Genomic DNA, 17,526 nt, shown 5'->3' with positions numbered 1-17,526 from the left:
GGACCACAGTTTGACACTGTCAAATGTGAAAGCTTAATTCAATGGTACTGACATGCCAAAGGCTCAGGACTGGGTCCAGCAAGGAACACAAACACCACAGCAACAACTCCGCAGACTGAATTCCCGTTCTTGGTGCCACAGTCTCTGCACACACACACTCTCCCTACCCATTGGGTTTTTGTGGGTCCAAATGCAGTTTGCAAGCCAAGCATTTCTGATTTGCTCTTCTCTTACTGGGCACTGCACGGCACTTTTTGCTGAATATAGCTGCTGTTATTTACTGGCAGCGTGAGCCCCCAGTGACCTCTGGGAGCACAATCCTGGCAACAAGAACATGGGTCTTCACATCCAAACACCACAACCGATGGGGTGATGCTCTCCTACAAGCCAGCTGGAACCGGAGCACATCACCACAGAGCCCAGAACATTGCAGACAACAGCTAACCAAGAAAGAAAGGTTTCAGCCTGTCTGGTGTTCAACACATTTGCAACAACAGCCTGACCATAGGATATCACATTGCCAGACATGACGTGAGGCAGGATGCTTTCCCTCACCACGCATTCCCTCTGCCCACAAGAAATCTTAACATATTTTGTGTAAGTTAAGCTGTTTCTCCCATTCCACTGGCTTAAAGTCAGTGGTCAAAGGTCAGAAACAGTAGCACAGGCTTTCCCTGAGCTGACCTTCATCTCTGTGCTGTCCTGATGCTGGGGAGGGCAAACCCACTGACCACGTTGGTTCAGGGGTTGAGGTACAGCAGGTCTCAGTGTCCAAGGCCAAAATTCAGACTATTAACTGGTCTGCTATTTTTTTAAAAGAAGGAAGAAAAGAAATAAAACCAATAAGAGCAACCTCTAAAGAGCCACCAATACCATCAGCTACTGCGGAACAGCTGCCATTAACTCGCTACTTTCACTCTGAAGGAGCAGCCTGTACTGTGAATGCTCTTTGTAACTAGAGAGATAGCGAAAAAAGGAAGAAAAAAAAAGCATCCCATCAAAAATCAGCTAGAACTGAAACCTCTGTGGCCATTAAAACCCAATGGCTTTTATTTTAAGTAATGCATGTTTACTGTAATAAACACAGAACATTCCCATAATGAATGCATGCTGCCTACGGACACACATAACTAGAACGTTGCTTCCTATCTTTTTAAAACTGGAAATATATAAGAATACTGGGCTTATTTTGGAAAACAAACATATTCAAACACACCAAAGGTCCCCACTGCTTAATTAACTTTAATGCTTTCCAAACAAACAGAGCAAGTGAACGTTCAGAGAGTGAACAATTAATGCCTCTGGTTAGGAGGGCAAGATAAAAAACAAGAAACTCACCCTTCAAGGATGGAAGGTTTTTCCATATTCTTGCCCTTCGCACTTACCTTGTTCTCAGATTCTTTGCTTATCTCCCCCAGACCAACTCCAGACGTTTTAAGACTCCTCCACTGCTCACGGCAATAGATAAGAAATGCCCTGTGGTGGTTACCTGCACCATTTTGGAAAGTTCACACCATAAAATAGCCCTGTGCTCTCTCTGAAGAGCCGGTGCACACGGGACATAAGAGAACAGGAACTCTGAGTCTGGCCAGAGCAATTCAGCACTCCACTGCATTAAATGAGTGCAGCTAAAAGCTGGTCTTTTTAATTCCCATCATAGCAGTTGCATTTATAAAACCAACATTAGATTGACGTGGACGTTAACAAACCAACTGAAAAAAACGTTAGTTTCTGGGCCTGAATTTCTGCAAGAACTCTAAGGAATCACTCCGTAAACCCCACTTTCCAGGTGCCACTCTCAAACACATGGCTTGTGCCTCCCTGCGCACATAAAGCCTGTGTTGCATGCACCATCTAGTGGCAAGACAGCAAATGTGTCGGGGAAAGTTTTAAAACCAAAGAGAAAGCATTGCAGAAATCTCTGATGGAATCACGGTTCTGTTGTTACAGCTGCTTCTCAACACTGAATTTTAAATACACACACAGGTCAGCACTCTGAGGTGTGTGGCACTTGTGGAAGCAATGAACAAAAACATTTGTGACAAAAGCAGTGCCAGCAAACAGAGCACGAGCTCTGAAACGACACAGGAGTGTCTGCGAAACATCTTCTGTGCTTCAGTGCTTCACGCAGCAATTATGCTCAGATATTTTGTTTTCTGCAGTTAGAGATGGGAACATCACAAACAAAACACCGCACTTCTGGCCACTGAAACCTTTGTGGCCATTACAACCTGTATACACTCCGACGCAGGAGAAAATACTGCAGAAATCACGTCATCATAAAATGAAGGAAGGACAAAAGTTACCTTGAATCTTATTTCGAAAAGATGAAAGAAATCTTCACTTTGTTCCTCTTCTGTGGTGTATTAATGAAAAAAGGAACCTCTGAATTCCTTCCTGTTGCCAGATCCCAAGTCTGACTTAGGCTTTCTGGGGTAGGAAGGAGATGGGTCACAGAACAAACCCACGGCTCCTGCACTGCCATACAACCCACCTTACTGTGAAGAGCAGAGGATGGCCACATATGAAGACACAGAGCTGCAGTCTAATTTGGTCAGAAGATCACAGGCTTCTTATTTTGTTTGAACACATTTTCCACAAAGTCTGGAGGCATTATTAACCAGTTCTTGATTTTGCAATCCAAGCCCAATTGATTCAAAGGTTTTTGGTCCTCAGGAGTACAGGAAAGACTTCCTGGGATCATCAGCTGCTTATTTGCTTCCATTTTACCCTTGACATCCTTCACTTACTTTGGCTACAAAAGTACCTCGAGGAAAAGCTTTCAGAACTAAGTTAAAATATGAGTTAGACTTCAAGAAGGTTTGAAACAGATATTGGATTTATTGGTCAGCTATGAGTAGGAAAATACATTGGTAAGGAAAAAGAAGACCCTGTATATAAATATAATACTAACTAGTTAAAATTTGACCAAGAAGAAAGTTCCACTGAAGAGAACAGTAAAAGCCCTTGTTTACCATCAGACCATATTCAGTTTCCCATTTATCGTATTGAAGAGCTGCCTATAGACAAATGCAACATTCTTTGAGCTTAGTGCAGATAATGTGCTGGTTTTTGTTACATGAATGGTAAACAAGAGTTAGTCCAGTGCATTACACGTTATACAGAAGTACTGTGAATAAAGACTAAGATACTCTATTTTAGACACTACTTAAACATACCAAGACACTTAAGTGTTACAAATTTATGCAACCAAAAGAAAAGAATAGCAGTTAACATACTAAAAAAATACTGTGACCGGCAGGATGAGAAAGGCTTGCTACTTACGCAGTTAACTGATTAGTACTATTTTTACAGTGTAATTAGTTGCCTTTTCCAATGTCATTGTAATTCTTTTGTATCCAATACAGGTTTTACCTTGTGGCTGAAAAAGCAAATCATAACCTAAGTCTGCTCAAGAAAACCAAAACCAACCAAACAAGAACACAAAACACCCAAACTTGAGAGACTTGCTAAAGTTACACCAAAGATGCCTACGTACAATGTTCTAAACAAACTCACTTTTGTCCAGGTGGTGGCCAAATGTATTATTTTCTCTTAAAGCTAAAAGGACAAAATAATTACAAAATGCACTGACACTGACTTATCTGCCTTCCCCCTCCGCCCCTCCCAACTGATGTCATTCTAAAGTAGTAGCTTGTGGATTCACCTTGTAATCAATCCTCTTAGCTAAAGGAATGCTCAATTTCACATTTCGAATCCCAGAATTCTTTGTAAATGTAAATACAAGTAGACAAGATACGGTCGACCTTATTTTAAGGGGAAAAAAGCCTGCTCAAACCTCAGCGAGTCCCACTGATGTTCTGTGACTTTTGCTGTACGTGCTTTTACAACATGAACACTGAAAGTACATTATGGCAACACCCCAAACCACCTCCAATAAAATACTGCAAACAATCATTTTGAGTCAAAAAACTATGAAGCAAACGTTTTGATTGTGTGAAGACAAGATTTATTGCCTTATTCTATGCTATAGCTGGAAATCGAGACTTCTGAGTTACATTTGCTTGACGTACGAATGTATTTTCTTTAGAAGTTTATCTCAGCTCCGTTTTGGCGCCTTCTGTGATTTCCCTGTACTCAAACTATTTCTCATTCCCTCCTCTCTCAAGTGACCACTGTAGTCCAGTTAAAACCCAGTGAAGTCAAAGGAGTGCCTTACATGTATTCAGTGGGTCTTCAGTTGGGATCTGATAGACTAGTATAAAAGCTGAAATGGTTACTTACATGGACCCTTAGACTGCCAGGTGACTGAACAGGGACAGCTGTGTCTCCAAAAGCACAACGGGCCACATTTTAATGATGTAATAAATTCAAATATTCTTTAAGACTAAGAAATATAGGAGAAAACATACTGGATAAAGCTCAAACCTTTTGAATCTAACAAGTGCACTCAAGCTCCAGCATCTATTAAAGCAAATTACCCCCCCCCCTAAGAAATACAAAATGAATAAGTGCTTCCCTTCCCCTTCTGTAAAGCTTTCTGGACTCAATACACAATCCAGATCCTCAGAAAAGAAAAACAGTTTGCTCAGCTGGACAAGCTAAATGGGCTCGCCGTCACTGGAAATTGTCATGATGTACATTACCAAGACATCATTAAGGAAACATGAGTAAAACACTTTTTATTCACACTTTACAAAAAAATAATAATAATAATAACCAACAAAAAGAAAAAAAAAAAAAAGAAAACAAAAAAGAAAACAAAGAAAAAATCCAAACAGAAAAAAAAAAATAACACTACGCATTAAGTTTACTACAGCAATACTACCAGCATTTCAATGTACTGATTATAAACTGGACGCGTTTGGTGTCTTCACAACTAAAACGAGAACAAAATAACCCCAAGAGATCAGGTCCCAGACAAGGATTCAAGATCAGAATTTCTTCTACTGCAATTTAAAAATGTACATTTCTCACATCCGAACTGTTTGCCACGTTCACCTTCAGCTTCAAACAGACGGTCTGAGCACACTTATGTGCTTCCTAATTTTTAATACGATTTTGAATCACTGTTACCAATCCACTCTCGCATATATATAAAAAATTTTAATATTTAGAAAGTTCTCTTAATGCTCAGTGTCCTTTTGCTTCCCTGCCCGCAGCTGAAACAAAAGCTGTTTAAGATCAAGCTTTCTATCTCCATTTATTTCACTTTTTACATTGATTATTTGTGTTGTATTAGTTTAAGGAGACGATAACGTCTCTCTCATAGAATACAAATACACAAGTTAAAATTTGTGAGCTCTCGTATACTTGGCTTCGTGACACAAATGGCACTGAGGGTACACAATAACTTTAGTCTTGACACTTTAAAAATAAGACTTGGTCACTTTAAAAATGATCTGAAGAATTGTCTTTGGGACCTGCTTCAAAAACGCATTTATTTCTACACTGCTTCATCAATGGAAAATGGAAGGGTTTCATCTTCTTCATCAAGGAATTATACTCTGAAACTGAGGAACACACTCAAACTAAGGAGAATTCACATGATAATTCTTAGTGGGAAACAGAGCGCTGTGCAATGACACTGAAAGAAGCAGCGCATGGGTATTAGAAGCTAGAAACTGTGTACCCATAACCTGAACACGTTCAGAGTGTGATACCCAATGCTTCACAAAGGAAAAAAAAGAAGATGCCACAGCTTATACAAAAGTATCTTCATAAAATTTTCACAAGTGTTAACGTTATTTAAAAAACATAAAAGAGGATGCACAGGCTCTCTCTGCATGCACAGGCAGTGCTAGTTGAGAACAAATTTAAGCAGGCACAGTGGAGATAGGACAGGTATTAAAACAGAAATGAGGAAGCTATACACAAGTATCCCTACATTTTACTTCAAAAGTTAGAGATGAGAAAAATATCTGAGAGTATACACATCTGCAATAACTTTCAATGCATACAGGTCTACTTATATTCACTGCTTAGCTTATATGTTCTGTGAGAACTCCATGCTTTTCTCTTTTTTAAAATCAGAGATCAATAGAATGTATTTAGTCCTCTGTAAGATACTGAAATTTTATAGATCTGGATTTTAAAAGCAACGTTCTCAATTGAACATAGAAAGTAGTACAAAAGGGCTAACAAAACCCTAACAGTGCAAATCGTTAGCAGAGAAAACCTGTGACAACCTCTTTTACAAGCTGGCCTTTATAACACATGAAAACAGATAAAAATTTAGCCTTAGTTTACAATACAATCATTTTCCAAATCTGATTTCTTTTTTTTTTAAGTACAAAATTTCATAAATCAGGTTTTCTGTTGTTCATATACAATCAATAAAGGCTAAATTCAAATTCTATATTTTACAAACAAGTCTGAAAAAGGAGGGAGTGAAGTACGGAAGAGTGTTCTGTGGATGTTCCTACTGGCCTCAAAAAAGTAGTGCTACAGATAACTGTGCAAAGAGAATATACTGTATAACAATTCCCTATTTCAAGGCATGAAAACGTCACGTTGGATAAAAGAAACAGGAAGGTTAACTGCAACGTATTAAAGAAAGGTGCAAATGCACCGATCACTGTCGACAGTATACAAAGTATAGTGGGCTCAGAATTATGTCTGTTGATAGCACCTGGCTTTTACTATGTCTTTAGCAAATAATTAGATTTAAGATTAAGATTATTAAGAAAAAAAAAAAATCCCTGTTGGCCATACCTCACTCCTCTATATTCAGATTTTACAATTGTACAAGTTTGATTGAGGTTACCCTCTAAAATGTATTTAACTACCTCCTGCCAGGGAGATGGATTCCATTTACAGGAGGCAGGAAAGGCAGCAAAAGCTCCAGTTGTGCAAAAAGTGAGAAGTGGTCAGAAGGGATGAGTGGATGGGGACAACCACTTATATTGTTCTCTATCAACCAATGATGATCCAAAGGTCCGAGAATGCCAAGTATGTTTAGCTGAGGTTTAGAATAGAAGATGTAGTCAATAATACCCTAAAACAAGAAGGGAGATAGCAATATTAGTACATTATCTTTACCCAAGTTATTTTTTTTTTCCTAAACAAAAGGTGAATTCAGCATTAGGAGTAACTGCAATGCTATCATTCCTTTGCTGTAGTTTATCTTCAATTTAGGAGACTTCTATTTCCTGTCCTGTGGGTAGCCCAGTACAGATTAGAGAAACAAATTCCTCTCCACATCATTCTGCTCTCCTTTTGGAGGCTGTAATTTCCATTCTCTTACAAAGCCTCAAAATCAGAGAAATGTAACTTCAAGAACAGAGCCATCTTTCTTTTCCAGTAGTGGCATGGATTATTTCCTTGGAACTGGCACATTATCCATTCAAATTCCAGTATTTGATTAAGCTTGTATTATTAGAATACAGCATCTTATTTAAAGGGAAGGAAACCAGTGCCCTTTTTCTTGCAGATCTACTACAAAACTAACACGAAAAAGGAAAACTCGATTTCTAGGAGACGGAAATTTTAGGCATTCTATTTGCTAAATGCTTTGATTGTTTTAAATGAACTTGATAGACTTACCTAAACATTAACCTCCTTGTTAAACAATTAACTAACTGCATTTCCACTAATAAAACTTAAAAAATGGAAATTTTTTTTCCAAAGCAACAGTAAAGTCCTTACCTTGAAGTCAAACGTGTAATTTGTATAAGGCATTAGACCATTCTCATAGGCACTCTTCAACTTGAAACCATGTGTAATTCTTCCATTTGTTGTTCCATTTTTCCCATTACAGCTGAAGTTAGTAAGACTTTCATTGTATCTCAGTTCCTTAAAATCTTTGTGGTTTGTTTCCACTCCGCCAGTGCTCAAGTATTCAACAACACCTATTAGGAGAGGCACATACACAATAAGGTATTAACAAGCATTCAGCAACTGTGCATGGATTACTTGGAGCCATATGTGCAATTTTCTGCTTTATATAAGTACACACAATATACTCAGCAGTTGATCTTAAAGAGATATTGTGAGACAGTGTCTATGTGTGTCAAGAGCAAATGCCACCTAGAACAAAGACAGATTCATTGATTAGAAAAAAAATAGTAAAGTAAATAGAATAGACTGTCTTGAGAGGACTGGGGAAAACAAAAGAGATGGAAGTAGAATTCCATAGGTGCTCGGTAGGCATCTTCATACACAAATCTCAGCTTTCAACCCCGCTTGGCTAAAATGACTCCAGAAAGCCAAGAGGCTACAAAGCAGAACAGATTACTGCCTGGATAAAACAAATTATACTTGTGCCTCTTAATCCGTGTTAGGGTTCAGGAAGGTAAATGACCAAGTGTTCTGAAGGCACAATCAGACAAAAACTGCCCACTGCAGTAAGCGCCACCAATACCTGCCCTCTTGGCATCACAGAGAATCCCTTTGCCAGCACTGCTAGGCAATAGCATCAGGTTAGGGTTGATAGGAATGGCTAAGATGCTGCCAAGTAGAGGCCAGAAGGAAGGTGGACTAGGGATGGAGATAACAGCATGTAGTAAGCAACAATAAGAAAGGGTGGTCCTCAAATTCACTACTCAGATTGGGTACCTGAGAAATAGTCAAGAAAGGGTTCACTGAATCTGCTGTTTTTATAGACTTTAAAGTCTATAAAGTTTGCTACAAAGAAATCTACACATTATTAAAGAGCTCTAAAGAATCCTTTTCTCACAGGAGATGGTTTGAGTTTTAGAAGTCCTAAAACATTTGAGCAGTAGAAAATGATTGTATGGTTGCAACTTTGAAGAGAACAGATATTTTCACACTTAAAAGCAATTATAAAAAATAAACCAGTCATCAGCAACATAGTAACATTGACAGTTACTCTGGAAGACATTTTCTTCTTTCCCATTCCTATATTTTAGGACAACAATCAAAATGATTCTGAAAAACAAAAGTAGAGCTATAGTACTATGCAGGCAATAAAAGTCACTCATGAAAGAAGCAGTTCCATCTTTTTATTCTCTTTGCACTTTTTCAGAGCTTGCAATATCAAACAATATATTCGCTGGGTTAAAAATCCCATTAAAAATTGAGACATTTGGATTGCTACACACTTGAAATAGTCTGATAAAACAATAACAACAGGAATAGTGCTCTTACCAGAGTCTGGCAGAGAATTGAGATCGGCGCACAATACGAGTGGAATGGTTCCAAGTTCCCCTGCAACACCAGGCTTGAGACTACGAGAAGCTTTATCAATAATGTTCTTTACCTCAGATAGGAACATCATAGTCTGAATGAGTTTCACATCTGAGTATTCGGGGTCCCAGTGCATATGTGCATTAGCAACAAGAACAAGCTGCTTTTCCATCCCAAGATGCGGCTTTCCAGCTAAAATTTAAAATTAAATATTTACCTTGCATAGCCAGCAACAGAAAATACCATCATATTTACCTGTGTTTGATTTTAAACAAGATGTTTGAGGGTGGGAAAAAAATACCAGCTGTTTGAAAAGGATTACTAACATTTAGCTTAAGAGGGCTACACAACTCCTCTTGTAACTACTGAGTGCTCAGTGCTTTAGTCAATTCTAAGCATTAGGAATAATCCAATATCAACTCGTTCTCTGATACCTTTACACATCTCCAAGCAGAATCCCTCAAACTGCAGTGCTTTCATTGTTTGTTTTCCAGCACAAAGTTGCAGTAAAAAGGAAACTGGATTTAACGGGTGAATGTAAGTTTGAACACTGTATGTCTAAGGAAAAGATGTATGGTTTAAACGATGATAGGGTTGGTTTGTTTCAATTGATAAAATACCGCACAATCAAATATTAAACAGCACTTACATGACATTTCTATCAGTTCTTTTCGCAGTTCTAATAACACAGCAACTCCAATGTTATCTTTTGTCATAACTCTGTTCAGCATAGCTTCTGAGCCTTCCGAGTTTGCCATAGCCAGTTGATTGAACTCAACAGTATGTTTCTGAACCAAAGTAAATCTGAAAGAGGAACATTGTATACACTTCCTTCAGTAGACAGCCACCAAAGGAAATGTTACAGACAAATTCACCTCTTAATTAAGCTCAAACACATTTACAGTGAGAAAGTCTCAGCCCATCCTATAATTTCATAAAAATCATTTGCTGAAATCAAAAGGATACTGTTTTCCTAGTTGTTTCTTTGTTTGTTTAAAGATATTAAGCTGATTTTAATGAAAACATTTATTTTTTAAAAAGAAGGAGCAACTACTGAAAGAGTGCTTCATTTTCATTCTGCATAAGATTCTAGTCCAAACTTGCTGGTTTAATAGCAACTAGATAATTGCTTGTGGCATCGCTGTGTACACAAAAGGAATCGAAGGAGAAGGACAGAAGGAAAGCCATGACCGCCACTTGTAGTCTGAATTCAGCCTTTGAGATTTCTTTTTTGAGAATTCATTTTTGAGATATTTAATATATTTTTTAAATAAAAATTAAAACGCAAACATCTTTAATGTGTAATGACAGCATTTGAAGCATAATTTACTGAACTCTTGACTTGTTAAAACCAAACAGCTACAAGAAAGGGTGAGCGGTGGCAAACTATTTTGACTTTTGAATGACCCAAGAAATCGTGTAGAAAAGAACAAGAGGCAATGGAAAGCTTAATAAACCAAATCACTTACTTCTCTGTTTTGAAAAATATTGCACAACCATCGACATGTTTTCTTTCCTGTTCGGACATTGTCCTAGCTCTAGATTTTGGACTGAAGAATCCATTATAGCCACGTTCTTTCAGTTCTACCAGGAAAAAACTGTAGTACTGCTCAGTTTCAACCTCCTATAAAGTCAGAACACAGCACACAGTGAATTACTATTACCAAACCACACAAGACTGATATTATTTAGACTCTTCAGAAGTGTAAATCAGTTTCAAATTAGAATTAAGGAAAAAGAAACAAAAAAAAAAAAAACATAAGAATTCCTAAGAATTAAGTACACTGGAGAATACAAATTTGAGAGCAATATTCGTGTTTTAAGAAGAAAATATAAATGAACTTCTGTAATCCCCAGAGTTATGATTATCCTAAGCCTTATATTTGAAAATGTGTCAATTATACCCTCACATGCACACACACAGACACCCCCACATACATTTCTTTGATCAGCAGCTGCTGGTTCACATCCCAACTGTGTGGGCTGAAAAGCATTCTTTTGATGTCAAGCAGCAAATATTGCTCTGAACACCACTTCTTTTTTTTCTTTGTTTGTTTTCAGAGGGTTTTGAAAAACATACCAGTTACAGCAAATATATTTAATACAGAGAAACCAGCACGTGAGAATTGGAAGGGGAAAAGAAATAACAGTATATCTTTTACCTGAAGACTTATGATGTCAGCATTGCAGCTCAGGATTTCCTGCATAATGGCTTTTTTTCTGTACTCCCAGTTCAGCGCCCAAGATGGACAGTAGCCATACAACTGCCGGGTAGCGTATTTATCACACAGCACGTTGTAACACATGACAGAGAACAAGGCTGCAGAACAATAACGTCACTTACATACTGATTATAGTAACAACAAAAAAACATACAATTATCTTCTTCTCCTTTGTCTTCTCTGGACCTATGAATCCATGTTTCATTTGCTTCAACCAAAACACAGCACCTGCACCTATGCTATAAAAGCATCTTTCAGTCCTTCCAGGAGGACAAATTACCTCCAGGTTGGGATTTCTGGCAGCCATTTACTAACATGTACACAGAAACCAAAAATCAAAAGAACTCTTTATATGGTTAATGCAATATACAGTTGAAAAATATGCTTCACATTAAGTAGTGCATAACTGGGGAAAGCCTTGAACAAGGAGTTTCAAACTGATTTTAAATAATCTATTTGAGAACTTTACATACCTTAGGATAAGTTCATTAGCTATCCTAATTTGTACCACCAGCTGAAACAGATCCACATAATTTCACAGATTCACACTTAGGGCAAGGAATCCTTCCCACAAAATACAAATATAGGTAAAATAAAATCACAATTTTTTTCCCCCATCTCAAAAACCTTACAGTTTACAAGTAAAGGAAAGAGAAACCTACTTCTCAGCATTAATTTGGAACAGGAGGGATATATAATGAGACAGCCTGGGGCAAGATTGCAGGTAACCAAACGGCACGGATATTTGGTTTAGTTAAACAGAAAAAGTTGCATGGTAATAAACAGAAAAGGCTTTATTTTAAACAACTCATGCAGAAGAAATTAGTAAACAATTGAACAGAGCCTGAGATCAAACAACAAGAAAGCGTGGAGTCAGATGACACACAGGGAACTTGAAAGAAAAATCTTTACCTTTCTGAGGAATTAAGATCATGGTCTTCAATTTTTTATTCTTCGACAAATGTTCAATTAAGCCTGTTACAATTCAACTAACTGACTCACTTTGGACAGTCATTTCTGTTTCTGTGAAGAGTATGCTAATTAAAAGGAACTTAGAGTCTGAAGCAGAGGTTCTAGATGGGACAGGGCTACTACAACTGTCTATCAGCACTGGGCAGATGACTGGTTAATTGAAGCATCATTAAGATTTTAGTAGCAGATAACAGAGATCAACATTTGATATAAAATGAATAAAGCTTTCTTGAAGCACTACAGTACCTGTTGGCCTGGTACGGTCTGGTTCTTGTAACATAATCCAAGACCTTGGAGGTGGCTGTTCTGTTGAAACTATGGAAATATTTTAAAGAGACAAAAGTGATAATCACATTTATCTTACACAGCAGGAATAAATCTTTTAAGAATGATCACTTACTTCTTTTTGCAGTACCTGCCAAATTATCAAGCAAATAGTTCAGTAGCCTTCGCGTCCCGTCTGGTTCCTGATAAAGGTTCAGAATGTCCTGCGTGAGTGGATTTCCTGCAAACACATTTACAGAAACGCTGAATGAAGTATACAGAACCAGTATGAAGTTACTTATCAGTGTTAAAAGCCAGCATCGCTGATAAAAGATATTAAATCTACTATCTAACAAGCTTCAAATCTCAGGTATTCAATCCCACAAAACAAGCACCACATCTGATTCCTGTGCAAGCAACAGAAAGCTTCTCGCTCTGCAGAAAGAGAGAAGCTTCTCTACACTTGGAGGACTTCACCCAAGTGACTCTTGTTCCTCTCTTTAACAATTACTAAGCAGTGTTTATAAAAGCGAATTAAGCAGCTACATCTGGGATTGCTACTCAGGAACATTCACGAATTAGCAGTCTACAGCCCCTACATCGCAGGAGAGACATCATTAAACAAACAAAGCACAGATACCAAGAAAAAGTAGTAATACCTTTCAGACCCAAAGTCTGTAACTGGAACAGTTTTCCCAGCTCAAAAGGTAAAACTCGTAACAGGTTGTTATTTAAATGTAGTTCCCTGTAGACAGAGCGACAATCATATAGGGCTGAAAACAGACCTGGGTTTGTCTTCAGCAGCCTATAGTACAAGTTACTAAAAGAGAAACAATATACTAACAAACCACAACATAGGAAGAAAAAATAAAAAGAAACAAACTTGAACACTGAATGGCAGTAGGGAAATTCTGCTGTACTCACACAGGCACAGACAAGAACGGGTACCATACTGAAGTAAGTAGGAAAGCAGGTGATTGGCGAGTTCATCTTAACAAGTCAGAAATATCATAAACATTAACAATTACTAAAGCATTTAGTAACTACCAGTGATTAAGCAGTAACAGCTCTGACAAACCAGGTCGTGAAACAGCTCAGCTGATAATTATATCCGAGAAAACAAGTAAGCAAAAAATTCAGGACCATGGTAGTAATATGAGAGCTAGGACATTACTGTATTAGTGCAGTTACAGTTCTTTGTGGTTAAGGTCTTTTGATAACATATAAGAAGCAGTGTGCATGCCTCCCAGGTAATCCATTCTCTCCATATAAGCTGCTTGCTTTTGTCACACAAGCAAAGTGCATATTGATCTGCTGTGTACGCATGTCCAGGCACACAAAAAACGAGTTGTGTCTCTCACCAACACTGTTTGTTTTCACAACACAAAATACACCTTTTTTTTGTTTCCAAAATTGCAGAACAAACACAAGAACAGAATTTGTGTCTGGCGTTCTAACATTCCAATCAATCAGGCAGAGAAAAACAGACTTCTTAGCAAGCTTTCCAATTTCTTAAAAATCAACCCAAGCTGAATTGAAGACTTTGCTCACAATTTCCAGTGTTAATTTGCTTCCTTCAGATTTCTATGAGGTTGCATTTGAAAAAGAAACATCTCTTCTTCCAGCCTTGTAATAGTCAGCTCTACCAGGTCCTTCCCCAGCAGTGACTTCAGTGAACTCACTCGGTTTCAGCGCAGATTAGAAAGGGTGCTAAAGATCGAGGGGTTTGTTTCACCAATACTCTGAGGTGTGGAGCAGTGGAAGATGAAGGGGGAGATAAAGGCTGTTTGTAATCAGCCAGTTTACTAGAAATGGCAAGCCAGTACTCGGCTGACTGACAGGCTGTAACACACCGAGCCACCTGGTCTGTAGTTATTTTTGTGTGCTTTCTTTTTAATATGAAAATCCTACAGTTGAAAACAGCCTAACTCAGAAGCAGCCCACTGTGTCACTGTGGGTTTCTAAGTATGAACAAGACAAACAGCAGGTTAAAAAAAAAATAAATTATGATATTATTAAAAAAAAAAAAAAAAAAAAAAGCGAAAACATCAACATTCCCAACAGTTCTCTGCACTTCATAAACATTTAACATTGAAATAGGTGCTATTTTTTAGGGATAACATTACATGTGACATTACAAGGGTCCTAATTTATTCTTTAGGAAGACATTTTTTCCTACAGCAGCTTTTCAAAGCACTACTGAAGTTGAAAAAAAGAAATAAAAAAACCTAATTATATATGAATTAAAAAAATATATTTTAATAATAAATAATAATAATAGCTCTTCTACATCTTCTAGTGGAAAATGAGCAAGAAGGAAGAATGGCAGACAAGGAGGTATCATTACCACTCCTCTCCTGGATGAAAGAATTTGTTTCTCTAACGATCTATGCTTGCATGGAACCCTCCTGTACAGAAGGGACAATCACAGCAAATTCCACTAGTTCTTTCAAGTGTATCAAGAGAATCTGTTTCAGATCTGAGCTTTCTGAGATTGCATGTTACAGTTACTTCTCCTCTTTCCTCAAAGATCAGACATCTTACTGCTCCCCCTGACCCCTCTTCCTTCAGGCACCTGCAGTAAAAAGGGAGATGCCACGAGCCCTGGCTGAGCTCTGCCATAAAGCCCAAGCACAGTTCTCTAGATGTGGGAGTTATAAGACCTGTTACCAATGCTAAAGTGTGAGAGTGCAAATTATTTCTGTGGCTCAGGATATTAGCAATGCCTCGTGCTGAATTACTGTTAGTTTGATCAACTCCCCAGAATCTATGGGAAGCATCTGCAGTAAGAGCCAGCCTGAAACATAAAACTACAGCACAGCTGAGACCTGCAGAGCGCTATCACACAGGATGCACTTACGGATTTTTCTTCACTTTCACCACAGTGAAAAGAAATCATGGATCAGCTGCAATTACTGAGGACAGAGAGAGCGCAGTGGATTAATGCACTAGTTCTTTGTGTCTAGAGACCTGGATTTCAGTGATATGTTTTTGTCACAAACAGAACACTAGTTTGATCCTAGGCCTTAGCTACACATTTCACCCTCACTAGCTTTATCATTCTCTACTGAAGAGGGGTCTGGGACTTGGCAGAGCTGAAACTCCAGAGAATCAGGATAAATTGGGAAAGCATTGTGAAGATGGCACTGTATCTTTTGACACTACTGATGACTATGCAAGGGTAAGCTAACGTCAGGTAATGTGCATTAATTTAATAGCAACACTATAGAAGGAAAGAAAAAGACTGATGGAAATAAAATGATGCTGATGAAGTATAAAGATGAATTTGAGAATGCATCAGTAAATTTAGGATTGCTAGCTTACAATATCTGAGGAACAGATAAAGGAGAGAAGACAGTTATCATAGATTGAGATGTGAACTACTTTGGAATTTGAGCTTTTAGTTCTAATTTCATCTTTGCTAAAGTAGAATAAAATCCACTGACTAATATTTCTATGTAGAAACTTGCTTGGCCTTCAGTTTCATTAAAGCTCTGCTGGAGGACCATTACTTCTTTTTCTTCTTCCTTACTTCCAATAAAATTCCAGTTACTTTTAGATTCAGGGATTTCTGAGCTGACCATAAACATCTTCAAAATTAAAAGTAATGAAGTCAGATGCTGGTAATAAACCTAACAATAAAGCTTTTTTTTTTTCCCTCTGGTCAAGGGCAGAAGAATATTGCTTGTAGATATTTACCTTTATATGTCATTTATGTGTTTACATAACAGTGTTCTGCAAACAAAATGAAACATTGCAGTTTTAACTATAACACAAACACTCATTGCTACTCATGTTTCACTTCCAAAAGGAGGCATCATTCCATGAATACTCTGAGGAGCTAAACATTGTAAAATTCAGTGAAAAAGTTGCATATGGTAAATATTTTTTCCTCCTTAATTTACAGGAACGCAGTTAAATTACAGCAAAGTTGGGAAAGAGACGACATTAGGAAAGTTGCATTAGTTATTAAACCTAGAGAATAAGAACAAATATTATTAGGAATAATGAATAAATAATAAAAAACAGTAGTTAATACAACTGTTGATGTTTAATCGGACCTTTTTCCTACATTGCAATGAGCTAAAGGCAATTTTCTGCGTATTAGTATTTCTTAGTTAACTCCAGAAAAGAGTTTGGGAAGAGACGCATAGGAGAGGAAACCTGACTTGTAAAGACATAAAATGGGTGAGTGCTGTCAAACTGAGCATTTCTAGAGCTCATTACATATATATGATGTCATACATCAGAACAGGAGAACAAGTGAAAAAAAAAATAAGGAAGAGGGAATTTATTTATGCTTACATTTACTAGAACATCACTATTATGCCAAAACCCAAGCTGTTTGTACAAAGATAACAGCTAAGCAACTTTAACTCCTGTTATAAACCCACATACCTGAGTGACACCATGTTTCCGAGCTCTGCTGGTAAACTGCGGATTTTATTAGAGGACAGGTCCAGATAAACCAGATTATGAAGCTTGGCAATGTCTGAAGGAATACGGGATAAGGAATTGTCACTGAGATGCAAAGCTGTCAAATGGGTCAGTGTCCACAACGATGAACTTAAGCTTCTCACTTTCCCTGTGGAAGGACGGTAAAGAAAGAAAAATTCAAAAATTAAAATCAATGTATCTTATAGATTCAAAGAATTAAGCACTACCATATGTGAGACTGGGAAAAAACAACATAGACTTAAGTTCTGAGCTTTGGTCTTTTCTCAAGATCCATACAAAACAACAGACCTATTTACTGACCGTCCCCCCAACAGTTAACAGATGTTTTAAGAAACATTTCCTCAATTACTGTTCATGTTTGGGGTATAAGATGGCTCTTCAATTTTCCCCTACTTTCAAACCAAAAATCTTTGTTCTGTGGCATCCAGCCAGCCAGGAACAGACAGAAGTACTATATTCGGGGTGACCAAAATGCCTGGTTGAGAACACGGATTTCCATCTG

General features: G+C 37.8%; 1 protein-coding gene across 2 annotated transcripts in view; it reads right to left on the bottom strand.

The window, feature by feature from the left end:
- Positions 1-2,817: 2,817 nt before the first annotated feature.
- Positions 2,818-17,526, bottom strand: part of CNOT6 (CCR4-NOT transcription complex subunit 6) — a 30,489-nt gene continuing 15,780 nt past the window's right edge. Inside the window, exons 3-12 of one of the 2 annotated variants that reach the window (XM_015875808.1) lie at positions 16,965-17,151; positions 13,226-13,311; positions 12,703-12,807; positions 12,549-12,617; positions 11,271-11,428; positions 10,578-10,732; positions 9,758-9,912; positions 9,070-9,300; positions 7,609-7,811; positions 2,818-6,958 (exon numbers count right to left, since the gene is read on the bottom strand). In XM_015875808.1, the coding sequence (XP_015731294.1) occupies positions 6,746-6,958; positions 7,609-7,811; positions 9,070-9,300; positions 9,758-9,912; positions 10,578-10,732; positions 11,271-11,428; positions 12,549-12,617; positions 12,703-12,807; positions 13,226-13,311; positions 16,965-17,151 (1,562 nt within the window). In that variant the 3' untranslated portion in view covers positions 2,818-6,745. The remainder of the gene's footprint in view (positions 6,959-7,608; positions 7,812-9,069; positions 9,301-9,757; positions 9,913-10,577; positions 10,733-11,270; positions 11,429-12,548; positions 12,618-12,702; positions 12,808-13,225; positions 13,312-16,964; positions 17,152-17,526) is intronic. The other variant, XM_015875809.2, reaches the window with a different exon arrangement.

This window comes from Coturnix japonica, chromosome 13, assembly GCF_001577835.2.
Source record: "Coturnix japonica isolate 7356 chromosome 13, Coturnix japonica 2.1, whole genome shotgun sequence".
NCBI classification, from domain to species: Eukaryota; Metazoa; Chordata; class Aves; order Galliformes; family Phasianidae; genus Coturnix; species Coturnix japonica.
This window is presented reverse-complemented; position numbering and strand designations above follow the sequence as displayed.